Here is a 21,124-nt window from a genome sequence, read left to right on the forward strand (position 1 = left end):
AGTGTTGAATTAGTAATACAGCTATGATAGTAGAATTAAACAGTTCATGTGAAATAAAAATCAAAAGGTAGAGTAAAATATGTTGTTCACTCACAGGAAATAAGAAACAACAAAGAGTATTTTTTTAAATAATTATTTCTTGGGCTTTATGCTTTTATTATAGCTGTCAGTAAAGAGATGGCAGGAAATGAGGGGGAAAGAAAGATGGAGTACCTTAACCCCTAGGCCACCAGAAATTACCTTTTTGATGTGCATCAGTATTTTTTCTAATGTGAGAAAATGAAAATGTCTCTAATTCATGAATGGTTAGCGGGAAGAACAGGAAGAATCAAGCTTCAAAGCCAACAGGTCTCTCACGTGGACTTTCAAGTGTGAGGGTAATCCCAAATAAAGCAGTGAGTTGTGAGATTGTATCAAATACTTCCAACCAATACCTCTGTGTACAGATTTGTGATCAAAACATGTGACAACATCTGCTCCAAACAGCCTCAAGGTCCAAATGTTAAGTGTCGTTTCACTGATGAAACATGGCCAGTGTCAGCGGAACACAGTAAAGCAGCATGTTGTTTGTTTGTTTGTTTGTTTTATCCTTTTGTCTCCATGTAAATGACCTACAGTATTTGGTGAACACAGAGTAAGCTGAGTATTCAAATGTGACTGTCATGACGCTTGTCTGCATTGCTGTAATTGAATTTGTCTTCTATTTGTCCTCTCAGTGAACAGTATTGACTGTGAGACAATGCCCATGAATGAGAAGACCCTGGAGGATCTCGGTCAAAGTGGACCCAAACCCATCCTGCCTTACAGTTCCATGTTCATGTTTGGACAGACCAACCCGTGAGTCACCTTGAACTCCTCCATCCACTTCTTCACCTCCCACATGAGATTGTATGATGTCAGCTCTTTTATTTTCATATCTATAATGTATGAGATTGTCATATCAGTGCCAGGAGTCAGTCCTGCAACACAGTGAGTGCTGAGGTCTCATAAGCCTGTGCATGTGTTGAACTGTTCCCTCTGCACTTTCTTTTTGTTTTAGTGTATTGTATATTCCCTGGTGTTTCCTCACTCATCTCAGCGTGTTCCGAAACATGCAGTGTATTGTCTGAATGCTTTTCCCCTGTAACCGTTGTTGCTTTATTTCTATCTTTTTAGTCTACTTTTGTTTTTCTTTCCTATTTATTAGACTGCACTCTTGACACACTGCTAAGGTCCAACAAGGCCAAAAACTTCAAATATGGAAGGCCCTGCATCCAATGCAGGCCAAGCTTTTGGTCATCAGATATAAAGGAAACATACATAGGCATCCACAGATCCACCGTGTCACACATCAGTACAGAAAGCGACACGCTCTCTGCAGCCTGTAGGTTTAAATGAGGATTTTGATCTGAGCATTTTGCTATGCAAGGAGTTTATTTATGTCTTTGAAGACTGTAGGTATTGCTATCTATGATGGTGTTCACTTAGCATTTACTGCTTCATTTCTATTATTTTCATTTCCTGACTGCATTTTGTGTGGAATCTGTGACACAGTGTACGGTTGAGAACTGCAATGAAAAAGCACAGCTTTGCTCAAATTGGTGTCATTATAAGCTTTAAGGTTTGTTTTTGTTAGACATTTTCCCCGATAAAGATCTAGTGACTCTGTTTGGGCTTTACTTTGATCCTTGCTTTAGACCTATTTGTGTGTTTTCACAAATAAATAGTAAGCAGATAGTAGCTGCCCTTGTTATATCTGCGTGTACAGCTTAACTCTTCCTCCCTCTGTCTGTCCCGGCCCGTCTCTCCTCAGGGTGAGGCGGTTATGTCACTACATTGTGACTCTGCGTTATTTTGAGATGTCCATCCTGGTTGTCATTGCTATGAGCAGTATTGCTTTGGCAGCAGAGGACCCTGTCTGGACGAACGCCCCCCGCAACAATGTGAGACACAGATATTCACATATATACAGCTGTGTTTTTAAAAAGCTGTTTTCGGGTTAGCATGGACTTTAGCTTCTCAGTTAATTCTGCTAATTAATCTCTTAAGTAATTAGAACACAGATGCAATATCTTCCCTTGTGTCTCTCTTTTGCAGGTGCTTAAATATCTGGACTACGCCTTCACTGGTGTTTTCACTTTTGAAATGGTTATCAAGGTAAACATGTACATAAACACACATTTAAAACACTAGTAACCTCAGGACCTCATTGTCTTTCAGTCATTCTTTCTCAGAGTAAATCTATGATGACCATGTCTTTGATTCTAATTCAGCAGTATTGAGTTGCTGACTCATTACATTTTCTGCTTAGTGAAAGTACTTCCAGTAAATGATGAATGTGGAGGGAACATTGAGGCAGTCAGTGCCAGGATTTCACCTCACTGTGACCATAGTGGTGTACTCAGGATATCATGCTGCATTACTGTCCCTTTTTATTTATAGTCTACTGTATTTTCATTTAAATCAGTGTCTTACTGTCTTTCACTGATTAATCTAACCGTTGATTTGAAATAAATTGTATGTAGTCAAATAAGGCAAAATAAAACAACATGAAGTCAAATGAAATAAGTAAGAGATAAAGTGACAGTGGTGTCTTTGGTTTAGATGGTGGATCTTGGTCTGCTGCTTCATCCTGGATCCTACTTCAGAGACCTGTGGAACATACTGGACTTCATAGTGGTCAGTGGGGCGCTGGTGGCTTTTGCATTTTCGTAAGTTCAATGACTCTCACCTCTTTGTGATAAATTCAAAGTCTCAAATTTGTAAGTAGTTAATCCTGATTATCAGATTTTGTGAATACATCTTGCGTTCTGGTGTGTCATTTATAATATATATACCAAACTTCAGTCAGAAGCAACATGTGGACTGTGGAGGGCAGAAAGGTGCCCTGTAACATATAGTCTGCCAAATGATTGGTGGAAGAAATGTTCCACCTTGAACTGGAGGGTAATTTAACAGTGGAGGAACATAAGGTTGTCAGGGCTCTAAGAGGCCTTGCACAGGCCAGCGCCTGTGTGAAATACAGCACTTGTCACTCTGATACTCTGCCAATCCACAAGATGCTGAACTTCAGTAGATCTGGTAGTTGTGGATGCTTCTTTTCCTGGAACTCGTGTTTACTTATCCCACGTTGGATAAGTGTACGTTATGCAAATGTTACTGTATGGATGCACTATGGTTAACATTAGAAGGCTCTGCCTGTGCTCACAGAGCTTTTAATTATCAATATGGTGATTTTATGTGACTTCAGTTGTAGCATTATATTTGTAATTCAGCTATCTAACTGTAATTTCTATAATTTTTACCACTTCTATTCATATTTTTATCTTTGCCATCTTTATTGTTGGATTTTACAATGTCATGTTTGTTGTTTCAAATGTGTATGAATATAATGATATGTGGTTATTATAAGCTTTACTATTTTAACGATTTTAATGATGCAGGCTTTCAGACATACATACTGAAAGCAGTCAAGTCTTCAGTCCATTTTTGCCTTTAACTCTGGTCCCAGCTTTTTCTCTTAGTCTAAGTCTGCTATTCACATTAATCATTTTCTGTTAATAATATTTGGGAACAAGCTGGAATATTGCAGTGCATATCCTGGAAGAACAAGAAGTTTGTGTGTGTGTGTGTGTGTGTGTGTGTGTGTGTGTGTGTGTGTGAGAGAGAGAGAGAGAGAGAGAGAGAGAGAGAGAGAGAGAGAGAGAGAGAGTGGGTGTTCCGGTGTTGTGCACTGTGTTTATTGACATGATCCTCTCCCTGTTTCTGTGCTGGGATCGTTTTCAAGGAGCTTCATGGGGTAATGCCTCCTCTACCTCTCTCATCCGTCTTGTCTGTGACATTATCTGTGTTCATGTATGTGAAAGAGAACACATACATGGCTTACACTGCAAAAGCAAGTAATTTCCTCGCATATTCGGTCTTGCATTCAGGTTTTGTCTAAAGGCCTGTCGTAGGATGAGGAACTCTTATTTTCTCCAAAAGCTCTATTGTTTGTTTCAGTAGAAAGAAGTCTGAATGAAAATCCATTGAAATAAAAACAGTCCACGTATTCTGTGCCTTATCTACTGTATGGAGTTACATGTGCACCTCAGTTCTGAGGGGGCCATACACTTTGAGCATGATGCCATCTACTTGTGCTTCAGTGATTTCCTACATTCCCAGAATTGAACAATGCCATTTCTTCTCAGAACACAACACACATAACAGCTGCATTGAATTCTGGTCTAAAGGCCTACGGGAAATCACCTCATCTTCACTGGATTTCTGTCTGCATCATTATTGATTAGAAAAGCAAAATGGTGCTTGTAGATGGAGCAAAGTCAACTCAGAATTACAAGATGCATCACCATCAGCTGTAATGGTGAATATTTCCTTTTAAAGACTGTAAGACATGCAGTATATGAAGTGAAATTGCTTGTGTGAATGGGTGTTTTTTGCAGTGTGCACTGACACACTCCCATCTTGTCACCCATCTAAGACCTTCCTGTACTTGACCCTCATGTGCTTGGCTGAAGGTCCTTCCTCCATGCTCTCCTCTGCTATAGAGGGGCATGTCACCTGCGTGTTCATCATCCTTATCTTCCCTCAGCCTCTGATGGGAGGTATTTTCATCAGCACTTTGCCTCACCACTGCTCTGCTTGGACTGAAATGATATCATCAATTTTACATTCTCCGTTATTAATTCATCAGTGGCTCGCTAATGTAACAAGCAAGCTGCTGCCGGAGGGCATGAGTACATCTTAGAGAATATCGATCTTCTCTGTGATCTTAGCATGCACATTAAATAGATTGGTATGACATCTATGCTGTTAGCTATAGGTTTTTAATCACTGCCCTATGACCATACTGTCACATAATTGCCATTTACATGCAGTTTACACTCCCGTACTCAATCTGTATCTGTCTGACTCAGCATCTTACTGTTGATGGGGATATATACTGATATGGTTTGGTTCCACACCTGTGTTGAATAGCAACTGTAAATACTTTCCCCATGAGTGAAACTTATATACAGTATTTATCATCACTGCCAACCTGTTAAATATGGAGACCCAAGGTTCAATAGAAAATAAATAGATAAAGACATTATGAAATGATGCTTACTAACTTATTATCTAAAGTGGTAACCTTGTGATACTTACAAGGTCAGCAGCTAGCATGTCATTAACTAACTATATTAGCTTGGTTATGTCAGTTATGTCAAGGTAGAGCTAACTAGTTTTGCCCTGTAATAGAAGAATATCGCATTGTCTTTATTCCCATTTCTTCTACATGGGTCACCAGGTAGTGAGGATGATTTTCTGCCTGGGACATGCAGTGATTTTATGTATGCAGTGAAGTTAAGACGCTATTACAATATTCTTGCATCGAATTGGTGTGCCACATTAAAAAGCCAGCTTTTCTACTAACTCATGGAGTTAACATTAGCTTAAGTTGCTAGCTAAGTACAGCGCATCAAATCTAGGATGACAGTTGTCACTTCAGATGGAAAATCGTCAGTCGGCGGCTCAAAGTGAGAAGCGTTGAATTAAACTGACCTGCAGTAATCTCTGATTGTGAAGGGAAGCAGGTTGAAAAATCATTTCACAGGCCGAGTTTTGAAAATGTATGCTGTCAATTTGATGTTGTTAGACACTGTATTTACTCATCTAAATATTTATTTCATGATGTCTGATGTATTCATTTTCTATTGAAGACTATGACCCTGTCTTGTCCTTATGTATCAAACCTCACATATCTGATGCTTTAGCACATTAAATCAAACTCACAGAAATTATTTGCAAAGGCTATTTGGCTGCAGGTCACTCCCATACTGGCAGTTGTAAATAGAAAGTCTTGTTTGACAGACAGCTGTCATTCACTCACCATGCATGTTGCTGGAACTGGTTCTGCCTGCATTCCATTTGATCGACTGCCTGTGGCAAGGACAACGAACCATAGCATCCCCATCAAAGCCAAATCTGTGAATCTGTCATCTCACCTACTAGAACCACTCAAGTGAACCGCTCGAGCCCCGTCTGCAGCTTTTTGGTGCATTTCATGTTTGATGCTGCAAACTGCAATACTGCCTTTTTATGTCAGCTTCAGATACTATTGACAACCTGGGTTTGAGGGCTGGGAAGATATTTCTATTACTTTTATAATATCATTAATAATATCATTTAGAAAATCTCCAAGGAGGCCTGTTTTATTGGCATTTGCTCTTTTTATTTGATGTTTTGGTTGAGACTGAGAAGTTGTAGCAGCGTGAGAGTTACAGAACAAGAGCTGAGCAAGTGCCTGTCATACACACCAGCAATCTTGATTTGTGTGTTGCTTCAGTGATAGGCTACCTCCAAAAATAACAGGCACATTCAGCATCCAATCACACCTGTTATTTTCTCCTTTAATGGCCTGATAGATTGTATGTGAATCCATTGTGGAGCCTATTTTTTACTGGGATTTACTCACCCAGTTGTCTGCTACCAACCAAAATACAGCTAGTCTGCTTTCATGAATAGAAACTATGGTGTTGTCATTTGATACAAACATATGCTTTATTTTGTTTGTGTGTGAAGCATCCATAAATGTGCTGTACCTTGTTTTACCACTGTTTTCCCCCAAGTAGATCGCAACAAGGTGTGACCAGGTGGGGAACCTCCCTATGCCACTCTGACTCCCCACCCACCCTGTACCCATACCTCACCCCAACCCCTTCCCTCAACTCCAACCCTCTCTAACTGCCATTCTTCTTATGCTTAGATCAGCTTCATGTATAAAACGATTCAACTCATAATCCAGTGAATCAAATGTCTTCTTAACACAACAGTAACCTTTGTCTGACAGCTTTCAATTGAAACCTTCCTCCGCCTACCAAAACCACTGCTGGTTTTAACCATTTCATTCCAAAATGCTGTATTACCCTTTGGATGAGAATCAGACATCGCTTTCTATTTTTATTTTCTAGGTCATCAATTTAAACACTTTAAATTTTTAAATGACCTAGATCATTATTTTTAGTAAGAATCCATTTCACTGATAGCCATTAATGGTCAAAGGTTAGTTTTGAATAGTATAACACATGCTTTATATGGCATGTTGGAATGAACCTGGTCATTTAGAGGGTTAGTGTCTTTAAAAAAAGTATTTTTCCTGTGTTGGTCCATCTGTCTTTCCTCATAGCAACCACCATCAAACTTGGGCCTGTTTACACAGGATTCCCCTCCTTTCTACCTGAGTACCATGAGGTACTGCAGTAATAGCATGTAAAGCCTTCCCCAGCCCTCAGAGTGCACACACAGCCAGCGTTAGCTGGGATCAGCTCCTCAAAACAGGTTATAAAAGCAGATATTAATGGACAAATGTATATTTATGTTTATAGATGTTTACTGAGAAATGAATAGTGAATACACTATTGAGTGCATAATAAGGAGTAAGAGCACCTGTTGCTTTGGGACTGGGCTGCTATCACACTCATGAACTATGTGTAGTGGACAGAAGGAAATCCTTCACTTGTTGGGGAAAACCTACTTTAAATAATGTTCAACCATGTGACGCTGTGTAAAACATAAGTAAAAACAGAATCGTCCCAACTTTTTTGGATTCAGGGTTGTATTAAAACTTTTGTAATGCAGCTGGCTTACTGAGCAATGTAATCCATACTCTCTGGAATAAAGAGAAAGAGAGAGACTCTGGAGTGTAATGGAGGTAAAAATAGAGCAGTGTTGAGACAGTTGGAAGACAGATTTTGTTTTCAGGGCCCAGCTCTCTGTTCTCATTCCAGGAAAATGATGAACAGTTATGGCCTCAGCCACATCTGAGCCAGATGTCCTCATTATCATTTGAACCTTCACATCCCCCAAGCATCCGACAGAATTTTGTCACATTTTAGCCTCTGTAACAAGTCCAATTTCGCTTTCTCTCCAGCCTCCTCACTATATATATATATCTCTGGGTGTTGAGGGGTATTCTTTGAAAGCTATCAGAATATCTTACGTGGTTGTTCTCCTAGCCCTCATTGTAACTGTGTTAGTGCCTTGGCTAAAAACCCTCTGGCCCTATGTCACTGTAAACGCATGCCGGACTAATGTGCATCGGAGCATGGAAGTTGTTGCATGTGTTTGTGATTGGAGTAAGGGACCTCGTAAGGGCACATTGACAGACAAAAGCTATGTCATCATGTCACATGGATGCCATGCTATTTGTTACCCAACAGCTAATAGCAGTGGTTCTCAAAGTGGAGTCCAGGGTTCCCTGAGGGATTCTAGAGAGCCTCTCTCAACATTTGGAACTGTTCACTATAATCTATTTCAGAAAACATCATTCAAGCGTAGTCACTGGAGTCATAGGTTTCAAATCCACATGGATCTGAGGTGCACCAACCAGTCAGCACTCCCTGGCTGAGGCCTCCCCAGGGAGGCTGAGCAGTGTAATGCTGTAATAATTGGAGTGCACCCTCCCCAGTTTGGGGAGGGTGCACATCCATGCAACTTCAAAAATACATGTGATTCAAGACAACCCAACAATGTTCAGAGCTTTCAGCATCTCAGGGTGACTCCTTGTTGAAGAGTTTCTTCATGACCACAGAGGCCTCTGGCAAGGATATGGGTAAGGCCTCTCATGAGTCCTCCAGTTCTGCGTCCTCAACAGAGGACATGTTGTCTGGTTCATGAGTCCCTCAAAGACCTAGAAGATGCAAGAGGGATTATAAATCTCATCTGGCTTGGGAATGCCTCAGGATCCCCCAGGAGGAGCAGGAAGACATTGATGGGAAAAGGGATGTCTGGGCTAGTTTGTTAGGCACGCTGCCACTGCAACCTGGCCCTGGACAAGCAGTATAAAAATGGATGGATGGACGATGAACTCTGGGTGTGATTACAAAAGATATTTCATCACTAAATCCCAGTAACAAAACTTATATTGAGGCAGAAGCTGGAACTAAATCTTGTTGTAGGGTTTATTGGTTGTAAATACGGTAAATCTTGTATTGTGACATGAATTGTTTGAGTAGCCCGCTTTAGTGCTGCGGTGCAGAATAAATTACCTGATATAAACCAATGAAAGGCATTAAACAGGAACAGTTCAGTGATAGAAGTTGTGCAGCTGCATTCTGTCAGTGTTCTTCTTGTTGGCTTCATGTTTATGTAATTTTATGACATGGAGAAAAGCTTACATAATTGTTCACTGTACAGCAGGCAGGATACACAGACTACAGGGTTTTTAGCTGAGAACACGCAATGTGACTCTATATGCAACACTTACTTCAGTCAAAATGTGCTTAGGATATTCTTTTTTTTTAGTCCCCTGCTGGATTTGCTTAGGCTTTTAAACCACAAGTCTTTAGCACTTTAATCGTAAGACAGCAAGCTGTTACCTGTGACATTCTCTGTCTGCACATTCTGTTTTACTTTATCATTGTTCTTAAGGCTCCTTCAAGTGCTTATTCAGTACAGGGCTATGAGAAGTTATAGGCTTATATTATTTGACACTTTCTGGGTGATTTTAAAGAACACACGATATCTCAGATGATTTTTGGCTTATCCTTCCTCTGTGAATCGGATTTTCAATACTGTAGACATACTGCTTTATATCCCACCTCTTTTCCATCTTCTCTAAATTCCAGCTTACAAGAGAACACCACCCAGTTTATGAATTCATGGTATTCCTATACTCTGTAGTAGTGTTTTCACTTGATCCTGTTCCTCTTTACTTTTAGACTGGCAAATATGTAAAATTTGAAAGTACAATGCAGTTGATTTAATATACCAGGATATCTACTTGGTATCTCGACTGTCCTCCAGGGAGTCCTGGGCACACACACTAAAAACAAACAATATTACAGTTAAAACATGTCAAACTGTGTTAACAGTCAGTCAGTCAAGTGTACTAGTGTCCAGAATTCAGTTTAAATTTGAATGCCTGTGGAGTAGTTTGTTCCCTCATAGATGTCAAGCTGATTTCAGATAGTGTCATCATGAATGGGTCAGAGTGCTTTAGATGAAGGCAGGTCATTGAACAGCAAGTGATCATACCTACTTTACACAGTGATTGGCCAGGTCTGTGATGAGTCAGTAAGCCTTTGTCACAACTACCTCCATGACTTTATGTGTGTACAAGTCAGTCCAACGTCAGGAGATGCTTTTGGAAAAGTGTGCGCTGTTATTCCACATTTGTATGATTCGTCTTGGATTTTCACCCTGTAGTGAGTGTGCACATTTAGATCAGCTATAAATACTTTTGGATTTTCAAGCGTGTGAATCCTATTTCGTTAAAGCCTTTGGCCTGTGGCCTCCAGCAGCAGCAGTGTGTTCTGTGCTGGGTCAGTGACGAGGAACGTGTTCTAGAAGTTAGTCAACAGAATTCTGTCACATCTTTTTGTCAGGACATCATAAGGGAACACAGCCATCGTCCTCCTCTATGACTCACTACACGGGAGAAAATGAGCAACTGGCCTGCATGACGCTCATTTTTGTACACGATGCACCACATCTGATGGGGTCTGGCTATGATTGGACTGATGTTGTGTAGTTTAATCTTGGCATTACACTGCAGTAGTTTTGGTGAGTAGCATGAAGAAGGACATGACTTTCCGGTTCACAGATGCCTTTGTTGTGGTTCTGTGCAACTTCCACTGAAGTAAAGGGTCCACTGCTGCACCTTCAGCATAAATCCAAGAAGATGATTTGCTTGTAGATATTGACTCCATCTTTGATTATTAAACATTTCATCTAAGTTTTTGAGAGAGCCCGAAGAGCATGGATTTAGTTTATTGAGGGGTTTGGTTTTTTTTGCAAATGTTGTGGAATGCTGGAATTTTGGTCAAGGTTTAAAAAATGTAAAATTTTAGCTCAAACGTACCTGATAATCTGCTTGGTCAGGCCAGTGTGATCTTGGCATTATCAGATTCAATAGACAACATTAGGAAACAATCCCACAACTGATTTTCATGGCCTTTAAGGTATCTTAAGAATGTTGTAGGGTCAGTCCTTGTGAGTTGATCAGGTATTCTATTCTCAAAGACAAGCAATTATTTCTGACAAATAAACTTTTTGTATTGTTAGCACTTTGAAATCTGTGTACTCAGCTTTCAGCAGTGTCTAGAATAGACACTGTGCTCAAGTGTTACCATACAATAATGGTAAGAAAAGAAATCTATCTATCTAAGACACGTACAGTAGCAGAAGCAGCTGTTCGTACTTGTTGGATTGTGGTAAGTTGATCAGTTTGTGTAAACTCTCTGCTCGTCATGTATTTCTGTGTTGAAGACAAAAGTTAAGTCTTTTGTGCAAATAAGAACACTGGAAAAACAAGAGAAGTACAAATTGTACAGATAAAACAAAGCAACTCACAGAGGTTTATTCAAACATCACCTCAGACTGTGTTGTTGTTGTTCTGTGTTTTATTTGGCAAATTACTTTCAGATCTTTAGCACTAAGATCTTAATCACCCAAAATGGCCACTCAAGACATCTTGTTGATTAAGATCGCTGATGCACAGCCTTTAGTGTGACCATGTTTGCATGGAAAACAACGTGATGATATGCAGTCTTCTTTTTACGAAAGGACAAAGGAGGCCTTTCTGTGATTTAACTCATTGACTGCATGTGTTGGAATAGATTTCAGACTGAGTTGTTCATGTAAACCAGGATTACATGATGCACACAGCTGAATGGTTAGGAGATGCATGTCCTGTGTGAGGTTGTCTGTATTGTGGATTGTGTCCTGCTCAGAAATAACATGACAACCCTACATATCTATAATTTATAAAACTACATATATATAACCATACATATAAATACAATCTAATACTTTTATACCTACTTTACAGTTTTACAGTATTGCTCTTGATTGCTTGTGATGCTTTTGTTTTTGACAGGCCCAGAGACTACCAAGAATATTCTGCTGAACATAGCCTAGTTTGGTTTCAACTGAAGTGAAGAACAGTGGAAATGCATTTGTCAAGAAAAAACATCACTGCATAATAATTCTAAATTGGCTTTGGCTGTTTTAAAAGTAGAAGAAACAGTTTTTAGAAACAGGATTATTTCCCTTTTTCTGGGAGTGACATGAAAAGATCGTTATCAGTCTCATTGTATGTTTTATCTATGCTGAAGTCACGACGTGGTTAGCCGAGCTTAGCTTAAAGACTGGACATTCAAGTTTTAGAGTCGCTACGATCTTCAGATGAACAACAAGTAGTCCTACCATCGCTGTGAAGCAGGAAATCTTAATCCGAACTCTTCTCCTGTGCTCTCCCTCAGTGCTGGAATGAGTCACTGAATTTAATTGGCAGCAGAGTTTCTCTCTGTCTTCAAAAATTGCTTGAAGACCTACCTCTTCTGGGAATTCTAACTCACCTAATATGCTCCGTCTTTCTCTCCCTATCTGGATCCAGCCCTACGCCTGTCTAAAAAAGTAATTTGGGAGGCACTCATTTTCTTTAATGCACCTTGCAGCCTTGTGGCTCTTGTCTCGGGTGAAGTGTTGTGGCACTCCTTCGTGAATCCTTCACCTTTACATACTTCTACATATGCCAAATGAATACATGTAAATGACTGTACCTTCAGAGGTGTTGGAAGCTTTTTTTTTCCACTTAGACAGAAGCAGGCTAACCATTTCCCTCTGCTTCCAGTCTTTATACTAAGTTAGTCTAACCATGTCCTGACTCCAGCTCTGTACTTAAAACTCAAACATGAGATTGCTATCAATCATTTCATCTCACTTTTTCAAAGAAAGGGAACAAGCGAATTTTCCCAGAGGTTGAACTCTTCCATTAAGCATTAAATATCTCACCACCATGGTCTCCTCGAAAAGTCATACTCAACGTTTTCCTCCATATTCAAGTCTATACTGTGTCTCAGCATGTTAGATTAATGACAACTACAGTGTTGAATATTAAATGGTTAGCATTATTAGTAAGCAGCAGTAGTTACCCATGGAAATGTCAGTGACAAGATAATATCTAAGAAGTTAGCCAGCAGGTTGCCTTGGTTATCAGGGTTCACCTCTTCCTTTTCCATTATCCATCCACACTAATCCTGTTCAGGGACACTGGTTGAAGATTGACTTCAACCACAGAAATAAATCTCACTTTAAAATTACATTTGAAAACCAATTACTCCTGTGTGCTCCATATTAGTCATATTAGTAATACGGAAAAATATCTGATGAACTACATGTGTATCTTTGTAGATAATCCTGTTTGTGCTCTAACTGTGTTTGCTTTTCACAGGGGGACCAAAGGCAAAGACATCAGCACTATCAAGTCACTGCGGGTTCTTCGTGTGCTCAGGCCTCTCAAGACCATCAAGCGTCTGCCAAAACTCAAGGTTCTGCTCCAGTGCTGTGATTTATTCTGATTCATCCAGACAGGTTAACAGGGCGAGCTGTGATTCAGCAGTGCCGGTGTTTTACCCAATGATACACTGCATGATCGTACTCGAGTATGAAAGCACCATATGTGGCACTTAGCTCCAAGTCCACCACTTCTTAATGAAGATGGAAATATTTAAAAATGACAATTTAGTGATAATCATCAACGATTTATAATAAACATTTCTCAAATGGGGAAGAAATAGTGTATCTGATGAGGACTATTTTCAGACACACTTGGTGCTGTAGTGAGTATTTCAGGCAGCAGGTCAGTGTATGTGTGACTGAGTCAAAAGAAAATAAAGTGTGTGTGTATGTATGTTCATGGTAATGAAAGAATGTGTCACCCAGTACAACAGTGTTTTAATAGTTTTTGAAGTACAATGGAGCTCCACAGCCCAGAGGAAGAAGACACATCAGGCTTTGATGCACACACAATGCTTAGTAGGCTGCATTCGTTTTTGTTCGGCCTTTTCATGAGATTTGTTGACAGGAGGAAAAATATCAGATATCATTAGCCGTATCTTTCAATTCGGAATCTTAATTGTATAGCAGTGATGTATTACATCTCAGGGGTGAACTGTTCCGTAAGGCACAGAAAGCTTAGAAACTAAGTCATCATAACTTCAGTTTAAATGAGCTCAGCAGAAACCACATCAGCTGCTAATGCCTGAATCTGTTGACTGTTCGCTTACAAAAGAAGACAAACACTGACTGTTAATAATATATTGCTGCAGGTTTTGTAACTACTGGGAGCTGACTTTTTCCTGACAGACCTGAGATCTGGCTGAACATAGTGTAACAGTGGGTTTCAGTGTTAAACCACTTCTCCGTTGAGACTGTCTCTTCTCTTTATTTTCTTCCTCTCATCAGGCGGTGTTCGACTGTGTGGTCAACTCTTTGAAGAACGTGCTGAACATCCTCATCGTTTACATCCTCTTCATGTTCATCTTTGCTGTCATCGCAGTTCAGCTCTTCAAGGGGAAATTCTTCTACTGCACAGACGAGTCTAAAGGCCTGGAGAAGGACTGCAAGTTCGTCTAAGTCCCCCTCTTCCTTATTTAGCATCTCAGAAATGTTTAAATTGTCATCCGTCAAACGTTGTAAGAACCAGAGCCCATACCTGTCTAACCCCACTCAACTGTACTTATACCTTTATGTCTTCCAGAGGACAGTTCCTAGACTATGACAAAGATGAGGTGGCTGCCAAGCCCAGAGAGTGGAAGAAATATGAGTTCCATTATGACAATGTGCTGTGGGCCTTCCTAACCCTCTTCACTGTTTCCACTGGGGAGGGCTGGCCAACGTGAGTGAAGCTGACTTGTTTGCCTCATTACTTTATACACATATGTTATGCTCTGTTAAAAAAAAAAAAAAAAAACCTGTGGGAAATGCAAGTAAGAAAATAGAAGACAAAAACTTCACAACTGATAACTCGAGCATGTGAAGAACATACAGAATGGAATCATAAAAAGTATGAAAGTAGTTGTTAAAGCACAAAATAAAAAAAATGTACCCATCCATCTGTAGCTGACAGGTAGTCAGTGCATGAATGTGTCAATCTTGACTTGTGTTCTAAAGTGCTTTGAGTGGTTGGTAAGACTAGAAAAGTGCTATATGCGTGTAGATGCAATCCTTTTTACTGAGTGCTCAGTAAACCAAAATGCGTAGTTCACTCCTTTTTGTTTTTAGTGCCATCTGTCAGTAAAATTGTGTCAATCCTAGTATCCTGGTGTGCACTGGAAAATTTGTTCATTTGTTCACGTTCATTCAAAACTCACTTTGCTTTTAGCCCTAGTTTGTTCTCCACCAACTCCTGAGAAAAATGTCAGAGGTTTCTCACTGAAAACACCTGCCTGCTGCTGAAAACAAGCAGTCATCAAACTCCAGCTCATGACGAAAACATTGAAGTTCATTCTTGATCTTGACTGTTTCATAGTTTGACACAGTCATCTCAACTCAAAGTCCACTTACTAGCTTTTTCCACAGTACTGAGGTATATGAGATAAGCTAACGCCACACTGATTTTGTCCAGTCTTAATAAGAAAATATTGATGAGTGCGGCTTTAAGGCTGGTTATGGAGAGATGAAAGGAGTACCCCATCAATTTTACACAAGGCAATCAGTGTTGTTGTCACAAAGAGCACCACTCAGCATGTGGAAACAGTTGTATAATGTCCTCTGTGGCTCTGGCAAAGCTTTGTTGAATGATGACGTTTTCTAAGAATTTCACCTCACACTTCAGACTAGATGCTGGTAAATACAAAAGTTATTCATATAGCATCTAAGCCCTTAAGGTCCTTCCTAAGGTCAAAAACTGTTAGGAGTAGGGAAGAGGACTTTTAACAGGCTAAGAGTTTCTTAAGCAGAGGAGAAATGGTGGAAAGAGAAAGAGGTGGGAGAAATTCTCCAAACACTGTATGACAGTAAAATGAAACAAAGGGATAATGTTTGTGGTTGATCTCATTTGAGATGCGCTCACGTCTCCCACCCAACGCAATAGCTATAATGCCAGAGATGAAAGTGATCATCACAATAAGATATTTGGCAGCTGGAAAAATGCAGCAGTGCAGCAGCGATGACTTGGGTCTGTTGAAGCCTTCCATCAGCAGAGTGATCACACAAACAATTACAGCGCTTTCACAGCCTCATGTTGTGGTGTAGTTCATCTAGTTTCCACTGGATGTCCGCACCTTGCAGGCTCACCAAAGGGCATTCATGGAGGTAGTGGGCTTTCCCAGTGTTGTTGCTGTAATTGATGGAAGAGTTATGTCAATTAATGCAGCTACCTATATAAGCTGGCCAACAATCAAGGGAACTGATGAAAGCTGAGCCATTCTTCTTCAGTTAATAGACCTATCAAATAGATCACCAACTAAATTTACCAGCATGGTAACAAATATAAATATAACAACTATCAGCATGTCCAAACCACTGTTGAGGCATCTCCTCACACATTCTGCTTTTCATCAGATAACTTTAACACCGCCTTGTGTATCACCACCTTTAGGCAGCCAGCACCTTTTCCTGCAGGTGAACACACCTGTCCTTTCAATGACAGCATCATGCAGTGGAGAGAGGGGATCATTTTGTTTTTTTTCCATGCTTTTCTATGTGCTGTTGTTTTGCTTGTAGGCACTGAAATGCTGTGTCTTGCAGCAGTTTTACAGGGGCCATATGAAAGAGACTGAGGTGTGCGTTGGCAGAACTTGATGAATGGAACACTCTAACCTGTTGCCTTTCAGTCACAGGACAGTCTCTAGATGGTCAGTGTCAATGGTGACCCACTTATTGAAGATCTGCTGGTGTCGTTGCACTGAATGATGTACAAAATGCCAGTCAGGGGCTTCTTCTGAAAGTCAGTTATATTACACTCACTTCTCATGACCTGAAGGCTGTTGTGGCCTGGTATGGAGGTGAGGTTAAAACCACAGTATGTGAACTGTATTAATGAATTGAAGCCTCCATATCTGTACTGCTGAATATTGACCTCATGCCTATTACACATTCACAAAAGACTTTTAATTGTCAATTTCTGCTTTTAGGCAAAGAAAATTTGGTTTTGTCATCTTTTTTTCATGGGCTGAATCGCATATGTAGTTTGTGATTCCTCATATTTTTTGACCATGTCAGGTTTGTCTGTCTGTGGACCTGATTCAAAGAATTATTCTTAGGATTTTCTTTATGTTACCTCCTTGGAGGATAACATGACAAACTGCATATATTACCATGCCTCATCTGTTTGTGTTGTGTTCTCTCTTTGCAGTGTCTTGAAGCACTCTGTGGATGCCACCTTTGAAGACCAGGGTCCCAATCCAGGCTACCGGATAGAAATGTCCATCTTCTATGTGGTCTATTTTGTGGTGTTCCCTTTCTTCTTTGTCAACATCTTCGTCGCTCTGATCATTATCACCTTCCAGGAGCAGGGAGACAAGGCCTTGTCTGAGTGCAGCTTGGAAAAGAATGAGGTAAAGCATGGACATGACAAACAGCTCAGAACTTGATGTTTTGTTGACATTATCTATCTGTCACGGAGGAACGACACTTCACGAAGACATTTGTCACCCATCTGTGTCTAGTGAGAAGGTGCCAGACTAGTTTGCATGAAGACACAAGCACAGGCAATCACAGATAAAGGTGCAGACACAATCACAATACAATTGTTGAGTGGATTCTAAATATAATTTAGGTGTGGCCACTGACTGGTCCAAGATGAGTCGGTTCCAGTCTGGGCCAGTGAAATAAAACCATATAGTGGCTGACTGAAAGGTTGAAATGCTTGCTTTCTGATCCAGTTGCTGCCTGTCCTTTTTATTAAGATTAAGATTGTTTTAAACAAGTTTGATATTTACTACTGGAGTCAGGACCACTGACATCCCATATGCCAGCAGGCAAAACAGGATGAAAACAGAGCTTGCAGAAAGCAGTGAGACATGTGCCGTGTGCTGTGAGTGAGAGAGTAAATGTAATTATTTAATCCTCTTCATCAGGTTTTAGTGCAGAGCCACAGTTCAGATAACGTTTACCTCACTCTTAGGAAGTTCCCTCTCCCCCAGCTCTCCTGAGCAGACTTTACTGTTCATGTTGTCCTCATCTTTCCATTCACCAACTCATCTAAAATTTTAGATGTTTCCTACATATCTTTCCTTTGTCAGATTGCAGTATAAGTCCTTTGTCAGATTGCAGTATAAGTCAGTAAAGCTTACCTATATTATCCATAATATGGATAATATAGGTAATAATATAGGTATGATTATAACAGATAATATTATTATCTGTTCCCCAGTGTGTAATTTTTATTTTGAAATGTTTCATTATGTGCTCTGGTTTTGGCTTCCAATACTGAAATATCTGCATATGTTGGTCAAAACGGTCATTGTGTGTGTGGGATGTCTGGCCTTTCAAGGTTTCATTCACCTGTATGTCTGTTTGCTACATGGCTTATCATCTCTTTGAGCTGTGTTCATTTAACACCTAATGAGACCAAAGGGGCCAGGTGCTAATTGTTATTATTCTTATTATTATCATCATCATGCTCTGAGGTTTCAGAGGAGTTCCTTTCAGATAATGAAGACAGTGAAGTTGTGATTTCTTTGTTACAGAGGGCTTGTATTGACTTTGCCATAAACGCAAAACCTCTGACACGCTACATGCCTGAGAACACGCAGTCCTTCCAGTACAGGATGTGGAAGTTTGTGGTCTCAGCTCCATTTGAGTACTCCATTATGATCATGATTGCTCTCAACACTGTGGTACTCATGATGAAGGTAAGAGCTTTTGAAGAAGATATTGATAACATTACAATGCTGAACTGATGCAGTTTTTCTGCTGTTTTATGAGATCAGTCCTGGATTCATTAGCTCAGGAAAGGAATAGTTTGACATTTTGAGACATATGCTTATTCCCTTTCTTGCCAAGAGATAGATTGAATCCACTCTCAGGTCTTTACAGTAAATATGAAGCTACTCTCAGCAGCTCAGCTTTTCATAAAGACCATGAACAGTAAGGTACAGCTGGCCTGGCTCTGTAACACAACCTGCCACCCAGCACCTCTAAAGCTTGCTGATTAAAATCTTATCTTGTTTGTGTCAGTACAAAAAAAAAATAAATAAATAAATGAAACAGCATAAAACATTAAAAACAGCAATTTGTTGTTTTATTGGTGGTTATGTTGGTTGGAAGCTAAGCAAACCATCTGCTACAACAGGGAAAATTTGCTGAGTTGCAGCAGTGTTACAGTAGCAAAGGGCAAGGCACAATAGCAAGAAGCATCAATAAAAAAACATATGTAATACATATAACAAGTAAAGGAAATTAAAACAGACTGGTTAAATTTTACATTGTTGCACATAGAAAGTATTGATACTGCACAGTTTAGTATAAACTGATATTGCATGAGTGAATTTTCAATTCTGTGTGTGTGGTCTATTGGGAGCAGTGTTGGTTGTAATGTCTGACAGCAGGAAGGAAGTAAGGAAGGGCCTTTATCTCTCCTTCACACACTGTGGGTGAAGCAACCTGTCACTGAAGACCAGTCCGTTTACTGGATGTTCACTGGTGTAGGAGGAGAGCTGTTTGCACCTGTGGAAGTACACAACAAGCTTTTTATTCTACCCTGCATTGATCTGATTGATCTGGAGGTGGTTCCACTGGCACCAATCCACAAATCAAGTTTTCTGTACTTCCTGATGTCCCTGTCTGTGATGAGACCAATAATTGCAGAGTGGAAGGAAGTCAGGACTGCTCCCTGTGGGGCCCTTGCTCTGCCGACATTCATGTCAGACTCAGTGTATCATCACATACTGCGGTCGGTTGGTGAGGTAGTCCATGATGTGTGCTGTGAGGTAATGGTGCACTCCCTCAGAAGCTTGGGTTGTTTGATATTGTAAGCACTGCGGGAATAAGAAAAGCATGATTCTCACAGTGCTTTCACTGTCTTACAATTACAATTAGTCATTTGGCAGATGCTTTTATCCAAAGCGACTTACATGTGAATTCACACACCAATGGCACAGCATCGGGGGCAGTTTTGGGGTTCAGTATCTTGCCCAAGGATACTTCAGCATGTGGACTGCCAAGGCCAGGGATCAAACCACTGACCTCCTGATCGATGGATGACCGCTCTACCTCCTGAGCCACATAGCCGCCACAGACTTGACAGATGAATTTATGTAGGTGGTACATGACTACATCATCCACCCAAATACTAGGTTGACAGGTGTACTATAGAGGGTCATTGATAGTCTCACAAGCTGGTGGAGATGGAGAAGGACCACCCTCTCCAGTGTTTTCATCAGGTGTGATGTCAGTGCCACTTGCCTGTAGCTGTTGTGGTCCTTGGGAGGAGGAGTCCTTGGCACTGGCACCATGCAAGCCCCAGCTTCAGGCTCAGGTTGAAAATGTCCTCAACCATCACGTACAAATGGTCTGCACATCTGACCTGCAGCCTTTCCTCCTGAGGTCATTCCTCACCTGGTTTGTTGAGGGGGACAGATTGGAGGTGGTGGGGTGGGTAGGACATTGGACAGGAAATGCAGTGGATGTACAGGGTGGCTGTGGGCTGAATGTTGTGGGAAGGAGGTTCTAGGTTCTATGATTTCCTGCCCTAAAGACCCTCTTTTTTCTTTGAGGAGAGCCTTAATGTCAGGAGTAGGCTAGGGATTTGTTGTTGGAAAAACAATGTGCAGTCCTGGTGAGTACGGCATTCTCCACACAGAAGTTCATATAGTCTATTATACAGCGTGTGAGAGTGTGAGAGTACTCTCAATGAGTATCACAAAGTACTTCCCTCACAGCTGTATCAAAACAGTCCTTCAAACCCTCATCAACGTCGTTGGACCATCCTTTCACTGTGTGAATGGCAGCTGGCTGCCTGGACGAGATGTTTGTACACGGGCAGGAGGTGCACCAGGTTGTGGTCAGATCTTCCCAGGAGAGAGACAGGTGATGAGTTATACGCCTTCTTGGTTTTAGCATGAAATAAATCCATTATTTTATGTTATTACATATTGAGTGAATGTGGGCAGACAGGAGGGCAGAGATGAGCAAAGTCACCAGAAATAAGAAGGACATGCAGGTGTTGTCTGCAGCCTGCTTGGAACTGAGTGGATGACATCACAGGCTGTGTTGTCATTTGCAGAGGAGGAAATGTACACACTGTCATGATAATATGCAAGAATTCCCTCTGTAGGTGGGTATGAGATATGAGTATCAGATATTAGAGTGGTATTGACCTTATCATGTAACTCTCAGCAAGAAGGCAAAAAAGCACATTTCCCAAAATATCAGACTA

The 21,124-nt window shown here is 40.6% G+C and overlaps 1 protein-coding gene across 1 annotated transcript in view; it reads left to right on the forward strand.

The window, feature by feature from the left end:
* cacna1ba (calcium channel, voltage-dependent, N type, alpha 1B subunit, a) overlaps window positions 1-21,124 on the forward strand; it is a 141,431-nt gene that overhangs the window by 86,491 nt on the left and 33,816 nt on the right. Inside the window, exons 23-31 of the mRNA XM_076730100.1 lie at window positions 717-837; window positions 1,793-1,922; window positions 2,077-2,136; window positions 2,584-2,690; window positions 13,193-13,289; window positions 14,206-14,366; window positions 14,501-14,638; window positions 17,099-17,300; window positions 18,435-18,599. Of these exons, the coding sequence (XP_076586215.1) occupies window positions 717-837; window positions 1,793-1,922; window positions 2,077-2,136; window positions 2,584-2,690; window positions 13,193-13,289; window positions 14,206-14,366; window positions 14,501-14,638; window positions 17,099-17,300; window positions 18,435-18,599 (1,181 nt within the window). The remainder of the gene's footprint in view (window positions 1-716; window positions 838-1,792; window positions 1,923-2,076; window positions 2,137-2,583; window positions 2,691-13,192; window positions 13,290-14,205; window positions 14,367-14,500; window positions 14,639-17,098; window positions 17,301-18,434; window positions 18,600-21,124) is intronic.

The sequence above is a fragment of the Chaetodon auriga genome, chromosome 5 (genome assembly GCF_051107435.1).
Source record: "Chaetodon auriga isolate fChaAug3 chromosome 5, fChaAug3.hap1, whole genome shotgun sequence".
In the NCBI taxonomy this organism is placed as follows: Eukaryota; Metazoa; Chordata; class Actinopteri; order Chaetodontiformes; family Chaetodontidae; genus Chaetodon; species Chaetodon auriga.